The sequence below is a fragment of the Perca fluviatilis genome, chromosome 14, assembly GCF_010015445.1.
Source record: "Perca fluviatilis chromosome 14, GENO_Pfluv_1.0, whole genome shotgun sequence".
Classification (NCBI taxonomy): domain Eukaryota; kingdom Metazoa; phylum Chordata; class Actinopteri; order Perciformes; family Percidae; genus Perca; species Perca fluviatilis.
The window spans coordinates 21,350,492-21,369,133 of NC_053125.1; the positions used below are offsets into that span (position 1 = coordinate 21,350,492).

At 38.5% G+C, this 18,642-nt stretch overlaps 1 protein-coding gene across 4 annotated transcripts in view; it reads right to left on the reverse strand.

The window, feature by feature from the left end:
• Positions 1 to 750: 750 nt before the first annotated feature.
• Positions 751 to 18,642, reverse strand: part of si:dkey-172j4.3 (diacylglycerol kinase delta) — an 87,215-nt gene continuing 69,323 nt past the window's right edge. For 3 of the 4 annotated variants that reach the window (XM_039822109.1, XM_039822110.1, XM_039822112.1), the window contains 12 exons: positions 18,470 to 18,554; positions 18,227 to 18,334; positions 17,276 to 17,372; positions 17,046 to 17,153; positions 16,807 to 16,920; positions 14,972 to 15,106; positions 13,492 to 13,655; positions 11,042 to 11,147; positions 9,032 to 9,121; positions 8,059 to 8,172; positions 6,144 to 6,258; positions 751 to 5,058 (listed from right to left, as the gene is read on the reverse strand). In XM_039822109.1, coding sequence (XP_039678043.1) covers positions 5,006 to 5,058; positions 6,144 to 6,258; positions 8,059 to 8,172; positions 9,032 to 9,121; positions 11,042 to 11,147; positions 13,492 to 13,655; positions 14,972 to 15,106; positions 16,807 to 16,920; positions 17,046 to 17,153; positions 17,276 to 17,372; positions 18,227 to 18,334; positions 18,470 to 18,554 — 1,289 coding nt within the window. In that variant the 3' untranslated portion in view covers positions 751 to 5,005. The remainder of the gene's footprint in view (positions 5,059 to 6,143; positions 6,259 to 8,058; positions 8,173 to 9,031; positions 9,122 to 11,041; positions 11,148 to 13,491; positions 13,656 to 14,971; positions 15,107 to 16,806; positions 16,921 to 17,045; positions 17,154 to 17,275; positions 17,373 to 18,226; positions 18,335 to 18,469; positions 18,555 to 18,642) is intronic. The other variant, XM_039822111.1, reaches the window with a different exon arrangement.

Here is an 18,642-nt window from a genome sequence, read left to right on the forward strand (position 1 = left end):
AATGTTACTTGAGTGTATCTATTTTCTGCTACTTTATACTTCTACTCCACTACATCTCAATGTAAATATTACACTTTTTACTCTGTGTAAGTCCAGTGGAAACCATAGATCTCCAGATGTGTGTTGAATTTGAATGTGAATTTCTCTGATAAACTGGGGAAATGATGACTATTAAAGCTAAATACAATATTTAAAGACCATCTTGGATCAGCTGGAACATGAATGGTCACAAAGCTGAAAACACGGCTGTTTTTCTGTCAAAAAGAAAAGTTTACATTTTAGAGATACGTGGTTATTACAGGACAACAAAGCTACAAACACATGATGACCTCATAGAATGTGATGCATTGCTGTCGATTAAACTAAAGAACACTTCACTGCACTTTCACTTTTGATAATTTACGTACGTTTTGCTGATAATACTTTTACTTAAGTAAAGTTTGGGATACAGGACTTTTACTTGTAGTGGATTATTTAATCCAGTAGTGTGGCATTGATATTTTTGCTTAAGGATCTGAATACTTCTCCCACCACTGCTGACGAGGAATGCCTTTGTACGTAAAGTAGCCAAAAAGCACGATTGTACGGTTCATCACGTTGAGACTATATAGATCGGCAAAAGACAAAATAAATTCTCTTTGAGAGAGACTGAAGAGGCAGTATAGTAATAGCATTTGAGTGCAGGCAATAGAGAAGAGCTATAAACATTTTACCTTTAGATTTGGACAAATGACACATTGTGGGACATAGTTGGTTTGAAGCAAGGCCTTTACTTTTCTCTCCATTTGCAAGGTAAACCAAAACTGAAGTGCAATAGATAATAGGGAAGTAGGAACGAATTTACAAAAGGTACGGTCACTTTACATTTCCATCCTGCAAGTGTTTGTTCAAATTGCGTCGGGGCAATTTTGGAAGTTTTATTGTGACCGTACCTTTAAGAGTTTAAATGTACGCTGAAACTGGATTTTCTCATCATCATCAACACATTAACACCAAAGGACACCAGCTTCACACTTCAATAATTCATTTAATGTCCAAACGGTTGCGCTGACTTTGTCTTTGTTACACACTGCACACGATAACACAATAAAACACCTCGCAACGTACAAGGTCGTGCAACATCTAGTCTGGCTTCCAGCACTGCGCAGTCTTAAATATTTTGGCTGTTCAGATCAGGTGGTGCGTTCACAAATGTTGTCCATGGAATACTGTTGCACAAACATGGTGGGGGTAATCTGTAATCTGTGGGTTGATTTCATTTTCTCCGCTCCATGCAACTCTTTCGAGGAGTTTCAGTAAAAAATGACATTTTTGCTATATGAAGAAAAAAAAATGACACTCATACAAAATAACCCAAAAAATTATGCTTTAAAAGAAAAACTATGAAATCCTTGGTTAAAAGACCATGAAACATAGGCAACTAGTTATTCTTATCCCAGAAATAGCTTCCACAAATGTGTGTTCCGTAACTGGACACATCTTTGTGTTCGTTTTTAGCACAACAAATGCAAATTAAAGCATAAAGTAGATTTTCTCAATAGATTTTACAGTTTTAAAATTTTCTAAATTATACACAGAAAGTTCACCCAAATGTTGGTTAAACATAGGCTGAATATGACATCTCTTTTTGTGTTAATCGATTCATTAGTAGTCTGTAATAACACTAGAGAATTCAAATAACTTTGGCTTAAAGTTAGAATAACCTTACCTTGGTTACATTTGGAGAATACTATTTCAATACCAATTGGTGTAACATTGGAAAGACATTTCAATGACATTGCTATGGCAGTGGAATGACACATAATCACATGTAATAACATTGACGTTAATTGGGAGATCTCAAGCTGCTGTGGGAGTAATTGTACAACCACTGATGTAATAAACATGTGTATACATCTCTATACATTTATCATTCTTTTATGTTTAGTTAGATATATACATTTTATCAACACACTTTTGTCCGTATACATTTATCATAAATAAAAGATTTGTCAACAAATCAATTAAAAAAAAACAACACTCGTAAACACTTGAAATCTTCAACACACACACGCACACATGCACACAAATGTCTTTTTTTCCCCATTAAGTTTGCTTCTTCGTAAAGTGCAAGGCAAGATACAGTAAACTTTGAAATGTACGACATACAACTTCTGCATCTGAAGCTCACACACTCTCACACACACCTTGTATGTCTCATAGCCCACTGAACTCAGTACAAACTTGGCACGACACCACTTAAGCCTCTAAGGTGTAGAGCGTATAGCTGGCACACTATGGATACAGTAGCACAATTCTACCAGAGCTGAACATCTACAACGCCTCACAGTAACTCTGTCCTATCAGGAGTTAGTTTGGGTTATTTTTCATAAAAAAATGTTTAAATAACTGAGAAAATCAAGAACTAACCCTTTACGTTATTGGTGAAAAAAAGAACAGAAATGATGCATTACCAGTTTACAGCCTTGTTCGTGGATGTAATATCCGAGTAAAATCTCAAAAAACACTTAGTTTGCCTTGATTAGACGCGAGTCAAAGTGTCTAAACATTGTTATGTCCCTTTTTTGTAGTTTTGAAAGTGGTAGAGTTGCATCACAACAAATCAACTTTAGGCAAGTGGTCTATCATCACTTTCCTATGGTTACCTCCACCTATGGGACATTTGTAGCTAGTATTTGACTCATGTTTAATATTGACTAGTGTTTCTTTATTACATCCTGGCAATTAAAACTTAGTAGTAATACTAGACATTTAAAGAAATTTACATTAATGCAGAAGAAATGTCAAAATTCACCTCTGTTCAGTCAATAGGGAGTTAGCTTCATCACTTATGACTAAACACAGCAGAAGAAACAGCTAGCTAAGTGCTATCAGAGTTATGTCTGTATTCCTCTTATTTACTGTATGTGTAAATTTAACACCTTTAGTAAAAGAAAATGCTGTTTAACTAATTGGATTACACATTGGAGCTTTGTTGACTACCTACAGTTAAGCCTAGCTGTTGCTAGGACAGGATTTGCTAGGAGTTGCAAGCTTTGAACACTTAACTTAACCCAGTTAACTAACATACTTTGGGAACTAATTTGCTAGCTAATAAGCTATGTGTAAATAACACATGACTTTTGTCCTTTTTAAGCTAAGTTAAGCACATCTGGGAGCTTTCTCTTTCCATCTTTTTACTGATTGCATAGAGATGAAGAAGACATACATTTTCCCATCTATTTAGCAGTAACAGCAAATTTCCTCTAAAATGTCTAAACCATTCCTTTCAAAAACATTAATGTAAACCTTGGTAGAAGTTGCCTAACAGCAGCACATGAATCCACAATTGTTTCACGTACTCAAGATATATGAAATCTTGTTGTTATACCTGCTTGGAAAACCCTGTGGGTGTAAATCAATGCACTCTCTTGAAGTCTGGACAACACCGTAAAGTATTGGCAGACATTTAAGTGTTTTGGCTAAATAAACATCCTCTCGCAGTACAACCTAGACTAAATGGTGCGTCAAGCAAGTTAAAACAAATAAAAATCCACAAATGCTGCTGGTCGGTACAAACAAGCTACAACTCACTATTTTGAGGCAACTGCTGCCTAACACTGTGAGGCGAAGGAAGGCTAAGTATGCATGCATGCAGGGACACACAGAACAGCATTAATTGACTTTGATTATATGCACTTTGGCCAAAGAGTTTGTCAAAGGGGGAAGCAGCAAAGCCAGGACAGTTTCACAGGTTACCATTGGGAAAATAAGATATACAAAAAAATAGATAATATATTTGCAATAATAATAATGTAACAATAGCTTTTCACAGACGAGGCAAAAACCAAATATCCACTGACCCTTATTCTTATATTACATATACAATCAGTAGTATGGCAAAGTAGGAGTAATATACTGAGTGGCTGTAATGTTTTGTTAATGTGTCCTTGATGCTTCCTCCTTCTGTAAACACCTTCACCATACACTGCCAAAAAAGACTTAATGAGTCATTTCATCTGGTGCTGTACCTCCTATTGGTTCTTAAAATCAGTGGGATGAGTTTTTTTTTGACTCTCACGAGTCAAATTTTAGACCTTGATAATTGAGTGATGTCCGTACTTTAATCCCTCAGTCAGATCTTTTCATAAGGCTGAATTCCAGATGAAATGACACATCATAAAGCATAGCCTCGGATCACACAAGTCAGACAACAGCCCATTAAGAACCACTTTAGAACCACCACAGTAGAACCTTTGTGAAACCTTATATGATTTATCATTTAACATTATTCACAGGTTAATACAAGTCCACACAAGTACATTCCTCAGTACATTTTTTGCACATTTAAGATATTCTCAAGTTCAGTAGACGATAAAGTTGAGATATTTCGATTTGTTCATTTTGTTGCCCTTTGAGTTCTCATGGCAGTAGCAACAAGAAATAAATACTCCTCAAAAAGTCTGGAGAAAAAAATCAAAGTCTAAAGGCTGTTCATAAGTTCAGAAATAAAACGATTGAAGTTAGAGAGAAAAGAATTAAAAGAGTGTAACAACTTATGATAAAATGATATGGCTGCACTCGACATGCAAGGAGTGCACCAAGTAAACACATTTCTTTGTCCAAAAAAAAAAAAATTAATAAAATAAACATCTGCAAGAACGTTTTTGTTCCACGCCTCCCTTGTCCTTTGTTTGATTCGCTGCTGGCCACGGCGACTTCCAAACTCAAGCGGGTAAACAGAACCAAAAGCAGAACGCCAGTGGTGAAGCAATGCAATGCAAAGCCAGGCCCCTTCAACAACAGAAAACAAGAAATAGAACAAAAATCCCCCCTGCAAAATGGAGGACAAAGAAGCAGGTAGGAAATAGCATAAACTTTGGAAAGATGGTTTTCCTTTTCTTCCTCACACCTCTGTCAGGCCACTGGGTATCACGGTTGGAGGAGAGGAGAACAGGAGGGGTGCTCCTCACCCCTGGCTGTCAGGGTAATGAGGGGGTCGGTAATAAGCACCTCATGCAGGACTTCAATTGCCCGAGGAGTCTGCCTCACCAGTCCCACCTCGGATTTCCCAATTTCCTGCGGGAAAGAAAGTAAAAATGTAAATGACAAATTGTGCATCAAATTGTGCATCATCTTTTCTTTTGCATATTGGTCATAATATTCATATTATGAATATTATGACCAATATGCAAAAGAAAAGATGATTGAGATGCTGCAAATGTAGTTAAGTATATGAGCTCTTTAGTTTTTCATGTACCCAGAGAAAACAGCTTATTTTTGTACTGTAGCTGTAATCCATCAACGGATGCCTGGATCGGGCCTGATTGCGATCCCAGCTCAGAACATCCTAAATTGAACGGTTTGTTTTTCATTCTCAAGGCAACTCTGAGGCACGATTGTACAACACAATTGGGAGTTTTCAACAGCTGTCGTAACCGGAGCAAACAAACATAGGATCGCAAATGGATCAGGCTCTATATAACCGACTATCCATCACAAATGCCTGGATCGGCTGTGATCCCGGATTGGAAATTGGATCAGGACATCCCTTCGCTGAACTCTAGTTTCTCGTTCTAGACAAAGAGAACTAATAGGAAAAAAGGGGGAGTTCTCTGCGCTTCTGCAGGCCACAACAATCCGGTGCAACCAAGGCGGGACACAACAGAATAAATAGCAAAAAATTGCCGGTGCAACACGGATGTCTTCTACTTGATGATTTTATTTCTTAAGGTGCATAACAGAACTAATAGGAGTTTTTATAAAGTAAATAAATGCCTGGAGGGGGCCTTATCCTGATTCTGCAGATCGTCTCAGGAACATCCTGAGCTGTAATGTAGTCGTTCTTAACTAAATTAATTCATATGGTTTGCATACTGTCACTCTGAGGCATGATTGCAGAACACAATGAGGAGTTTTTGACAGCCGGCAACACCGAGGGCAACCAAAAGAATCGGACATGGATTGCGCTCTATATAGCTGTTACCAATCTATCAACAAATGTCTGGATCCGTCCTTATCCCAATCCTAAAGATCAGTTAGGGACATCCCTAAACCGAACTGTAGTTTCTTCTTCTAGACAAAGGGAACTAATATGGTTTGCATACTGTGGCATGACTGCATATCTGATGTTGTGGGACTGAAGCTCTTTCCTGATCTCTTACCTGAGAGAGAGCTGTTGGACTTCTGCTTGTGGAGCTTCTCTCTCTCCTTCTTCACCTTGGGTATGAGCTTCAGCTTTATACTGCTGCTGCTCTTATTGCTGCCCCTCATTGAGTCCTAAAAGAAGAAGCGCAGATCATTGGGCATATGGAAATGCACCAAGAGATATTCTATTCTACGCAGATGGGCTGCGACTAGTCTGAACTGAGCAACGGCACTTGGTAGGTTGTTGGACAGACTGTGATAATGCAATGGACACACACACACACACACACACACACACACACACACACACACACACACACACACACACACACACACACACACACACACACACACACACACACACACACACACACACACACACACACACACACACACACACACACACACACACAGAGTTTTGGGCAAGTCACTTCCCAAATGTAATACATTAGAGATTACTAGTGACTTGAGAGTAATTAGTTATAGTACAATATTACTGTCTCTGAATTGTAATGCTTTACACTACTTTTGCATTACTTTCACCAAAATAACAACTGTAGTAGGACTTGGCAGGTAGCTTGTGAATTTCACCACGGGATCAACAAAGTCTCATCTTTATCCACTTTAATACGTCATAGTTTATTCATAATATTTTGTATTGTTAATCTGAATCTGCAAAGTAACTAAATCTTTAAAATAAATAGTGAAGTAAAACGTACAATAGCCTACGTGACTATGAATTGTGGTGGAGTAGAAGTATAAAGTACGAGAAAATGAAAATACTCAATTAAAAGTACTTACAATTGTTTTGAAGTAAGGTATAGTTACATTCCACTGCTGATAAAATGTAGGCCTAATGCTAATATTTACATGTAGCAAGCCTTAACATTAATTCCAGACATGTTTATATTGGTCAGCTGCTCGGACACACGGCTGCCCGTGCTGATGTATTACCTGTTGGGTAATACATTACCTGTCTATGGTTCTGGCTCTGACCGCAGAAACAGTGACAGGACAGCACCTCGCTTCAACGCAGCGCAATAACTCCTGAAAATAATCTTCATCTCCCAAATATACAGTACAGGCCAAAAGTTTGGACACACCTTCTCATTCAATGTGTTTCTTTATTTTCATGACTATTTACATTGTAGATTCTCACTGAAGGCATCAAAACTATGAATGAACACATACGGAATTATGTACTTAACAAAAAAGTGTGAAATATTTGAAAACATGTCTTATATTTTAGATTCTTCAAAGTAGCCACCCTTTGCTTTTTTTGATAACTCTGCAAACCATTGGTGTTCTCTCAATGAGCTTCATGAGGTAGTCACCTGAAATGGTTTTCACTTCACAGGTGTGCCTTGTCAGGGTTAATTAGTGGAAGTTTTTCCCTTATTAATAAAAAGCAAAGGGTGGCTACTTTGAAGAATCTAAAATATAAGACATGTTTTCAGTTATTTCACACTTTTTTGTTAAGTACATAATTCTATATGTGTTCATTCATAGTTTTGTTGCCTTCAGTGAGAATCTACAATGTAAATAGTCATGAAAATAAAAAGGAAACTCATTGAATGAGAAGGTGTGTCCAAACTTTTGGCCTGTACTGTATCTGCCTCTGCAGTCATTTTAACCACCGAATTCCAGTAACAGGAAATAACACTCAGACCTTTTTTTTCGGTGCTGAAACGTTTTGCGGTTTTGATGAATTCTTAAAAATAAAAAATAAATTAAAAAAACACTAAATGTTGGGTTAAAATGCATTGTATCTCGCGTTTCTGACATTGTAACGGGTATAATATTCCTGAAATTGTATTAGTAATGCATTATATTACTGCGTTACAGCAAAAGGAATACATTACTGTAATTGCGTTACTTTTGTAACGTGTTACTCCCAACACACATACGAACACAGACTGCATCCCTCCTCACCTCCTCGGAGCATTGCATGAGCGGACAGATCCAGTGGATGTCGTCCAGCTTGTGGAGCTCGGCACTGAGGCTGTTAAGGGTCGACCGGAGCTCCTCTTCCTCTGGAGAATCAGACTGCGGGGAATGAGGAGATAATAAAATGCATGGTTTATTTTTTTCTAATTACAATGTCATATTTGATCATGGGGATGGATAAAAATGTACAATAGCTTGCCATGTTTCGAAAAACATCCTCCATCTGTAAATCTGAAAATGCAAAACGCTAACATCTGCTCTGTTCTTCCATGTGAAGATGATGTACATTTTGACACCCAGCGTATATTATGCAAATTCACAGATTTGTAAACACTAAACACTAATCTGTTAACCTATAATTCTGTCAACAGCTGAGTCATATTAAAACCTCTCTCAGACTAATAGTAATTTGCATATTATTCAAATAATTCAGTTTGCTTTGTTCATGTTCTAATCACCAGTTTTATTTAATGGTGTCTTTCTCTCATCGCAAGTAAGTTTAGGGAAGCAAATCACTACCTGAACTTCAACATTTATGTCTCAGAATTTCATAAGATAAAATCAGTGAAAGTTAAGCCCAATCTATTAAGTCTGAAAAGTCGAAACTGAGGATAAAAAGCAAAGCAGAGAAAAGATAAGAACAGAACAGAACAGAGAGAGACATGAAATAGGATAAAAATGAAAGCATGACTCCAGTATTGTTGCATGCATCATTGTCATGTCATGGCTTACAATTGTCAATAATATTTGCTCGTCTTCTGCACAAAGGGCTATTGTGAGTAAAGGTACATTTCCTTACAGGGTAAAAATAAATAATAAATAGACAGAAACTGAAATGTGAGATGTCAAGGCTTGAAGGGCTTCAGCAGCGACAGAGACAGTGAGAGAGGAAGAGAATAGGCGAGGGAAACAAAGACAACAACAGAGAGAAGACGTGGATGAAATCCCAGAGTTGTACCAGTAGTTTTCCATCGAGCAGCATCCTAGTCTCAGCCTGGAGAACTTTACTGCTGTTGACGATTTCCACCGCCGTGCTGCGACTTAGACACTGAAAATACAAATGAATTGCTTGATTTTTTTCATCATTAAAACCAAAGATGTCCAATAATACCATGTGCAATACATGGCCTAAAGATAAGGATACAGATAATATACTTTATTGATCATACACTACATTTTTTTAAGTTTGTACACAAGTAAGCAAATCACTAAAATATCAGAACAAGTGAAGTTGATGCTTGACTTTACTACAACAGGAAACACCTCACAACCTTTCACATGTAGAAGTTGTATGCCTCCGCCAACCAGTCAAGTTGCCGTTTACATCCACGTCTGTCCAGACTCATAATATATGTAGTGAACTTTGAGTAAGTAACTTTGAAAGAATTTAATAAAAATGTATTAAGTGTATTTTTTTAGTGAAACATGGGTTCTGCACACACATCTTCAACCCGGCAGCACAGAAGATCTAAACAATCAAGATAGCGTCATCAATTTAATATCCAACTCAAATTCAAAGACGGGCACAATGTCCCCATCTATTTCTGAATAACAGTGTTGAATAACGGCCAAAACACTTAGCATATTATGATGTCACAGTGAAGTTGATCTTTGACCTTTTGGATATAAAATGTCATCACTTCATCATTTTATCCTATTACACATTTGTGTGAAATGTTGTCATAATTAGCGGAGGAATTCTTGAGTTATGGCCAAAAACGTGTTCTGTGAGTCCACAGTGACCTTAACCTTTGACCACCAAAATCTAATCATTTCATCCTTGAACCCATAAGGACGTTTTTGCCAATTTTGCCCTCCAGGGGTTCTGAGATATCGCATTCACAACAATGGGATGGATAGACGGTCGGACAGACAACCTGAAAATGTTTCACCAAAACGAACATGCAAACCTTGAAACCTGCAATTCAAGACTAGATTCTTCTGACAGTATAGTTAAAACAATAAAGACATATATCAGGGAAATCATTTTCAAAAAAAGAAAGTTGAATGTTCAATAGTAGCTTAATATAAGACACTATGGAATAAATAAGTATAAGACTAAATACAGGAAAACTATATACCAATAAAATAAGCCAATACATACAAAATTCAGGTCATTGCAGCGGTTTTCATTTACCAATGCCAGATTATTTTCTGTCACTTCTAAGTATTTCTCTGTTAATTAAGACAAACAAGTTGGTTTATTCTGACCAAAGCAGCAGCCAATCTCATAAGTGGCCCTGCCCTGTTTATTTTCCTAAAATGATGTCATAATGTCTGGTTCACTTAACACTTGAACACTTTGGGTCTCTCATTTTTTGGAAGGGGAAAAGCCTGCTGTGTCCTTAAAGTGACGTCACTGATGCATTTCAGGTTAACAGGCTGCAAAATGAACAGCCTGTAAACTGACGTGAGATCAAAGCGTATTACTGAAAATCTGCACACTCTACACCAGGGGTGTCAAACTCAACTTCACTACGTGCCACACTGGAAAAAGAGAATCACATCGTGGGCCAGACATGTAGAGTTTATTGACATGATTTTATTTCATCGAAAAAGTAAAATATCTTTGACTCAATTATTGCATGTCTCATATAGTCTTCTCACTTACAGTTTGGTCCACATAAAGCCCTGAATAAGTGAGCAAAAAAGATCCAAAGCCATCCTAGAATTTAGCAAATCAAGCAAAACAATGATTACAATTTTGTAAATAGGCTACCACCCAGCTGACTCAAAGTCGGCAAATTTGCCAAATTCTGCTTTGAATGTTGCGTAATTGCAAGTTGAAAAACAGTTTCCCATGCTTTTGAATTAGAATTTGATTGTGAACCAAAATTGATATGTGGGCTGGATCAGAATTTGCAAGGGGCCGGATTTGGCCCGCGGGCCTTGAGTTTGTGCTGTACACAGTCAAATCAGACATCTGTCCGTCCGCCTGTTCCGTATTCCCCCCCGCTCGGTGTCTTACCTCAGGGCTGGACAGTTTGGCCTCTGTGAGCACCAGGGCGGTGGCGTTGACGGCGTGAGCTAACTCTTGCTCCACCAGCATGTGAGTCTTGGCTGCCTCACGGATCCTACGGTCAGGACGGGGGAAGAAATTATAGACTTGAAAGAGCTGTAATTATTATTTCAACAAGCAACAAATGATGGTCATTACTCCTACAAGTTGTCTCAGCCTGTTGATGGGAATAAAGCCTGGTTCCTTTCCTTTCTCTGTTATATTTTTTATTTTTTGAATTGAGTTCTGATGACAGAGGCTGTATGCTGTTCATATAAAGCCCCTTAAGGCAAATTTGTGATATTGGGCTAAATGAATAAAATTGACTTGACTCCCACCTTGGAGTTCAGTTTGTAGATGTTTGGAGTCAAACCGTGGCCAAGATTCTGCTTAGTGAATCACAAAGCTTTAAGATTCTATTAGGAATATCTGTGTTTTTTTACCCACCAGCTCATGAATCAGTCTCCATCTGCCCTCCAAACATCTCCACTCTGACTCTCAAACCGCTCTGATCTTTTAATGGAAACTTTACACTGATTTACGGCTTCTCAAGTTGGCAGTAGGTGGAAAGTACACACCTTTTATTGTCCTCTCAAATTCCCCATATCAAATCTCTTAGAAATCCCCTACTATTTCTTAGCTTCTGAGATTAGTTTACAAATGTTATTCAAATATTTATCATCCTGAAAGGGGAATTTATTTTTGCAAACATGATTGGGAAGATCATATTAAACCAGACATACTGAGACACGCTGTGAAGATCTCAGAGGGACACAAATGGTTTATAAGCGCGAAAAAGAGAAATAAAATGGCTCATCAGTGCAACAGAGAAAAACGTAGCAAATAAGCGAGCTAATTGCAGTGGGATGAACGAATCCCAACATGTTGGGCAAAATTCCCCCTTGACCCCTTTATCTTCCTGACACAGAAACACAAAGACGCTGATCACCAAACAAGAAGGTTGCAGATAAGATTGCTTTTATGTATTATGTGTGTACACTGTAAAAGGTTTATACTGTGTTTGCTTATTTGATATTTACAGGTTGTTAAGCCTGCAGGCGCTTGTGAAGTTTAACTCCGAAAAGACCGTTAACAACAGGTTCCCGTTGATCTTATGATGGACATGTGTTATTTATATGATGATATATTTGATGATATGATATATGATATGATATATATTTAATATATTTATGATATTTAAACAAACGATCCATCAACGGCGAAATAAAAGCCTCTCATTTACGAGAGCGGTCTGAGAGACCTCCAGCTTAGAGCGGGGTCTCTGAGCATTCCTGGCCGAGCGACGAGCTGCCATCCCCGGCAGGCGCCTGCTGGCTGTCCCGTCACTTTATGGAGCTTCTTAACTCCGAAAGTTTTGAGGCAAATTGTCAATTCGGCAACGATTTTCACAAGACTGCCTATATTCGAAATGTAAACAGTTTATTTCTTGCCTAAAACGTTCTCAGAAGTGAATTTAGTGATGAATAAATTGGAGAAAATGGTTAACATTGTCCTGTTGTTGGTCTGTCTATGTACTGGAAACATCAATGGTTGAGGCATGTGTGCATCACTTAAAAGTGTCCCCTGGAAACACTTCTGTTGCGTTGTGGTGTATTTGCGTGCGTTTTCTTTTAGTTGCGTGCTGTTTTTTATTTGCGTGCTGTGTTTTATTTGCGTGCGTTTTCTTTGCGTGCGTTTTCTTTTAGTTGCGTGCTGTGTTTTAGTTGCGTACTGTTTTTTATTTGCGTGCTGTGTTTTATTTGCGTCGTTTTCTTTTAGTTGCGTGCTGTGTTTTAGTTGCGTGCTGTTTTTTATTTTCGTGCTGTATTTTATTTGCGTGCGTTTTCTTTTAGTTGCGTGCTGTGTTTTAGTTGCGTGCTGTTTTTTATTTGCGTGCTGTGTTTTATTTGCGTGCTGTGTTTTATTTGCGTGCGTTGTCTTTTAGTTGCGTGCTGTGTTTTAGTTGCGTGCTGTTTTTTATTTGCGTGCTGTTTTTTATTTGCACGCGTTGTCTTTTAGTTGCGTGCTGTGTTTTATTTGCGTGCTGTTTTTTATTTGCACGCGTTGTCTTTTAGTTGCGTGCTGTGTTTTATTTGCGTGCTTTGTCTTTTTGTTGCGTGCTGTGTTTTAGTTGCGTGCTGTGTTTTATTTGCGTGCTGTGTTTTATTTGCGTGCGTTTTCTTTTAGTTGCGTGCTGTGCTTTATTTGCGTGCGTTGTCTTTTATTTGCGTGCTGTGGCCTCTCAGGGCCACTGTAGTATTGACAGGTTTGTCGGATCAAAAACAGTTTATTATTGACATTTCAGAACTCAGACACTCAGCAGTTAAAAAATTTTGAGGTCTGAAGCAGCCAAAATGTCTTTGAAAAAGACTTTATCCAGCTTCCTGTACACGCCACAGAAACTGTGAAATGCTTCTTACTTGTTGATAAGCGTGTCGGCCACGACGCCCAGCTGCTGAACCTGAGCGCACTCCTCCTCCGTCAGGTACTCCATGGACTGCTGGGAGTTAAGGCGGGGTCTGCTGTCGCGGTAGCTGTCAAACTTCCTCTTGTCCTCCCATGACTTCAGTGTGCTCTCAAACGCCTGGTAGTAATAAAAAATTAGTCATTTATCAACTTTGATCATTTTTTTTTGTTTTGTTCCTTTTCAACACTGAGACAGCCAACTGACTTTTTCAAAGTTGGTACTTAAAAAGTGAAATATAGTAGATTTCATCTATAAAGCAAAAAATAAACAGCTGCCGGGAAACTTACAACTGTTCGCAGATAGAGAGGGGGGTTATAACTTGAGAGGGATTTTACATTTGAAACAACCGTATCCTCCAGTCTGAATGAATCGATGAAACAAAGTGTAAACATGTTGCAATAAAAAAAAAGGTACAAAAGATTTATTTTTGAAAAGTACAAAAGTGATGAAAGAGATACAATGATGTTACTGCTGCTTGTTTTTGATTTATTTTTTCTTCTTTATCTTAATATTCAGATAAAGTAGGACATAAATTTATATATATATATATATATATTTCTTTTAATTGTTCCAAATAAAGATTTCATTCATTCATTCAAATGGCCATCAAAACCAAGAGCCACTTGATTCAATGTGATTTTTCAGTTATTGTGTGTTTGTGTAGGAGCTCAAGGTTCCAGTAAACACAGTTGTATTGTAAAGCATTCTTTCTAACTGTAAATCTGAGGTAATGTAAGTTTTTATTACATCCAGATATGAATTTAATTTAACAAGCTGTCAATAAACATCCTCTAGCATGGACAACGCTAACCTGAAACATTACTTTTACCATTTGACTGAATAAGACATATTTAGGAGGATAAAACCAGCGAGGCAGCATTCTTCTCTCTCGGCAGTACAGAGGGAAACCATGGAAACAAACTGCCCAAATGTGCTTGGCTCAAGAGAGCTCTCAAAAGGTTTGAGCAGCGTGAAAAGAGAACCAACATAGTGGGTAAGAAATTGATTTAAGAAATCCTGAAATAGGATGGGGCAACAACAAAGAGTAAAGAGTTGATGCTGGAGAGTTGAGAGTGGATTTTTTTTCGGTTGAGAGTGGATTTTTTTCGGCTGCAACATTCATGAAAGGAAAAGTATTTCAAGCCAATACTGTTGTTTACTATTTGCATATAGTAGACGTATGCAAATGGAAACCATGTTGCATACATTACAACAGTATGATGTAGTAGCCATAAAAACAGAAAATATTTAGGTGAATCATTGGTTATCTAGGGAAAAGAATTGATTTAAAAAATTGTCGCAAAAAAACCCCATACATTTGATTCTCAATTCTAATTTTTATACTGTAAAAGTAAAACTTTTTTTATATAAAGTGTAGTAAAAATCATGGGTAAAACTATATATACAGAATTCATATTTGAGTTGGACATTACCCTGTCTCTGGTGAGCATCTGCGCTCGGTTCTTGTGGACGATCTTGACGATGCCCGGCGGCTGGATCCAGGCCTCTCCGTCCACCTGCACAGGGACCCCCTCCTCCCCTAGGATGGTGATCTTCACCTGGCGGCACTGAGGCGCAACAGAGCAGAAAACAGCAGCTGTCAGATGAGACCTCTTGTTCTTTTTTTCCTTCAATGCAGAGTGCTTTTTTTTTTACCACCTATACCCTGCATGACATCCTCTGTCCTCTGCTGTTCGACATTGAGCATTTCATGTGGTCCTGTACAACCTGCACCTTTGAAAGTTACATCAATAGCACCAACGTATACATGAAGTACTTGTACTGTCGGTGTTGAATTGCCAGATGGGCCACTTTGTCCTTGTGACTAAAAGGGAAAGGAGTGTTTCTCATTCACTTCAGGTTTAGAAGATTAAAATAAACACCAGTATGTGTAAATATATCCATGAGCAAACATTGAGAACATTTTTGGGCGACAGTTTGTTGTTCTCAAGTGGTTTAATTAAATGTATTTATTTTAAATCAATTCAGTTGAGACAATCAGCAGAATATCTGACAAGACTAAGATCCTGTTTACACTTGGTTTTAAAATGGGCGATTGGTTCACGAGTGGACAGCACTAAATACGGCGTGTAAACGACGCAGTGTGATCCGATCACACAAACCACTTGCCGAAGTGGTCTGATACGCATTTGACCTGTAGTGTAAAAACGCTAATGTGTCCCTGAAAAGAATGTAACATAAAAATATGTCATCAACGCACGATGTGGTGATTGTTTTGGTGACAGCCCGCCGACACTCTATAAGCGCCCATTTTACAACGAGTTAGAAGTGTTGCGTGACCATCCATTGTTTGGCCCTATGGAAGAATATGTGTTGGATTCTGCCAACAACGATATCTCCAGCTGTTCGGACACAACCGCTAACGTACTGGCGAGAGTGCGGACGTAATAACCCTTTGACTATCTAGCACAGGGGTCTCCAACAAGTAGCTTGCCAATAGGTTGACAAACTGAGATACAAAATTAAAAGTGAGGTAGCTAACTTTGTGGGCCATAGAAGTGTAAAGTGGTGATGTTTTCTTGGACCATGATGGAAATATTTTCAGTAATGTAGCAAACTATGTGGGCTAAAAGAAGTGTAAAATAGTCATGAACCTTGACGTGAAGTGAAGATTTTTCATTAGCTTTGGGTATTGCAATTTTTAGACGTGAACTAACAGTAGTTTCATTCAGCTTATGTGTGGTATGTAAATAAATGTAAGCGATGTGATGCAAGTAGCTCTTGGCCACTTTAGTCTTTCTAAGTAGCCCTCTGATGAAGAAAGGTTGGAGACCCCTGCTCTAGCAGAAGTGACGAAGGCAGTAACGAAATCTGAACACAAGTGGTAGGCTGGAGACGCATGATAGACACAGGTGTTAACGACGATGTGTCTCGGCTGTCCATTTGTGTTGGCTTTACTGAAACACCTTTTAAACCCAAGTGTAAACAGGGCCTAGGAGTCTATGCTAACATATCTGTGAGGCAGCTAAATGCTAAGGTCAGCATTCTAACATACTCACAATGAAAACCTAACATATTGATGATTAGCATGCTCACCATCTTAGTTTAACGTGTTAGCGTGGCAACAAATAAGCAGTAAACACAAAGTACAGCTTGCATGTATTTGGTCATAAACCAAAGTATTGGAAAAAGACATGGAAGAACATCCAATGTTTCCATTAAAATGGATGTTGTGCAAAGCTTTGAGACTGTAACTGTGATAATAAAGGTGTGTCCAGTACTGTATACAGAGGGGTGTGTTTGTTACCTGTGCAATGCGGTGGTGCTGCAGGTTGATGACTCTGGACATGGCCATCTGCATGCTGCCAAACACCGCCACCACCTCCAACTTCTTATCGTCAAATGACGGAGCGCCAAAGTTCTAAACAAAAGAGTTGAAAGCGACCAATATACTGTTAATAAAGTTCAATGACTGAAACTGCTGTTGAATGTAGCTGTGCATGCAGCTTTTACACAATTTCTTTGGAGGTGTAGATGCACACTCACATTATCCTCTTTGGTGCCTCCCCAGAAGTTGATACCGCCTGCATAGCTGGGGATGTTGAGCACAGCCAAGCCCTGCAGACTCGGCAGAGACATGGGAACACCGTCACACTGAAAAGAGAGAGAGGGGAGAGGATCGGAGGTTAAAAAGGGAGAAGCAAAAACAACATGAAAACAGCTGTTGGCATTTTGTTTCCCAAAAGATTCCTCATTCTCATTCTTGTGTGTCTGACCTCCAGTTGAACCCTCTGCTCAAGGTTCTTGTACGTCTTCTGGACCAGCTCTTTCGTCCCCAGCACTCCATACCACATCATGTTCTTGGTGCGACTGCTGCGGGGGGAGACAGAAGGAAGAAATCCAACAACCGTAGAATTAAACTGTATCAATCAATGATCGATCAATGAGGTTAAGCTGAGTCACTATAGTTGGTGACAAAAAATGGACATTAAAGCTATAGTGCGTAGTTTCTGTTGCCCCCATGAGAAATTTTAAGTAATTACAACAAAACTGTCGGTGCGTCAACATGATACACTTCTTCCGTGATCGAGCACAGCCCCCACCCCTCCTCCACACAGTTGCTAGTAGCCTAGGAGGACACGGAGGATTAAAAAAACATGATGGACTCTTCAGAAGAGGTAATTGTCTTCACTCTAGTTTCTGCGTGCGAAAGTCGCCGGACGACACAATCTTCTGAACATAGTCATACTGAGAGATACGGAGAGAGTTGTTTGGAGCTGATAGTCTAAATTAGCTTTGTAGCAACTCATCTGGCAATGGCTTGAATGTAACGGACGTTCATTAATATCAAAAAGTTACGCACTAAAGCTTTAATTGAGAATAGTTGCAAAGTGGAAGGAGCCGCTGATTTGTGTTTTTCACCAGTTTCATCATTATCAATTTTCTTTATTTGCAGATGATTTGCTGCTTTATGTCTCTGACCATGTTTCATGTATAACCAGCATTATTGTCAATAGCATGGAATCATATGTTATATAAAAGAGAAGTAACTCCAACAGAAAACAACATAAATTAAAAAGTGACATGACAAATTAAGTCTTAAAACTGACTGAATAACACCTCCAAGATAATCTTGTTAAAACCATTCTGAGTTTCTTCTGGAGAGTTTTTAAACAAATGTAATTAGTTGTTTGTGTGTGTGTGTGTGTGTGTGTGTGTGTTCATACCTGCATTTTTTAGGGTGCTCATCTCTCTTGTTGTTGAACTCGAGGGAAATCTTAGCGTCCAGGCCGATGCCAAAGTAGTTGTTCATCACACACTTCTCTGAGCATTGTCTGCAAACACAGAAAAGATGTAGATTGTATATTAAAATGTGATAATAATAATAATAATACATTAAAACAAGAGCACATTATGCAGCCATAGCTGGTATTTGCATGCAAACAGATGAGATGCACACAAAGACTTACACAGTGTCCTCGCTGAAGGTGACAGTGTGGAGGCTCTCTGGTTTCTCAAGGACAATGGGGGAGGTGGGACTTAAGCTTCCTTGACCTAGACAGAGGTATAATAATCACTTCCATAAAACAATGTCCATAAATATTGTATTGCCCTTCTAAAATTGGAATAACAATAACAATGT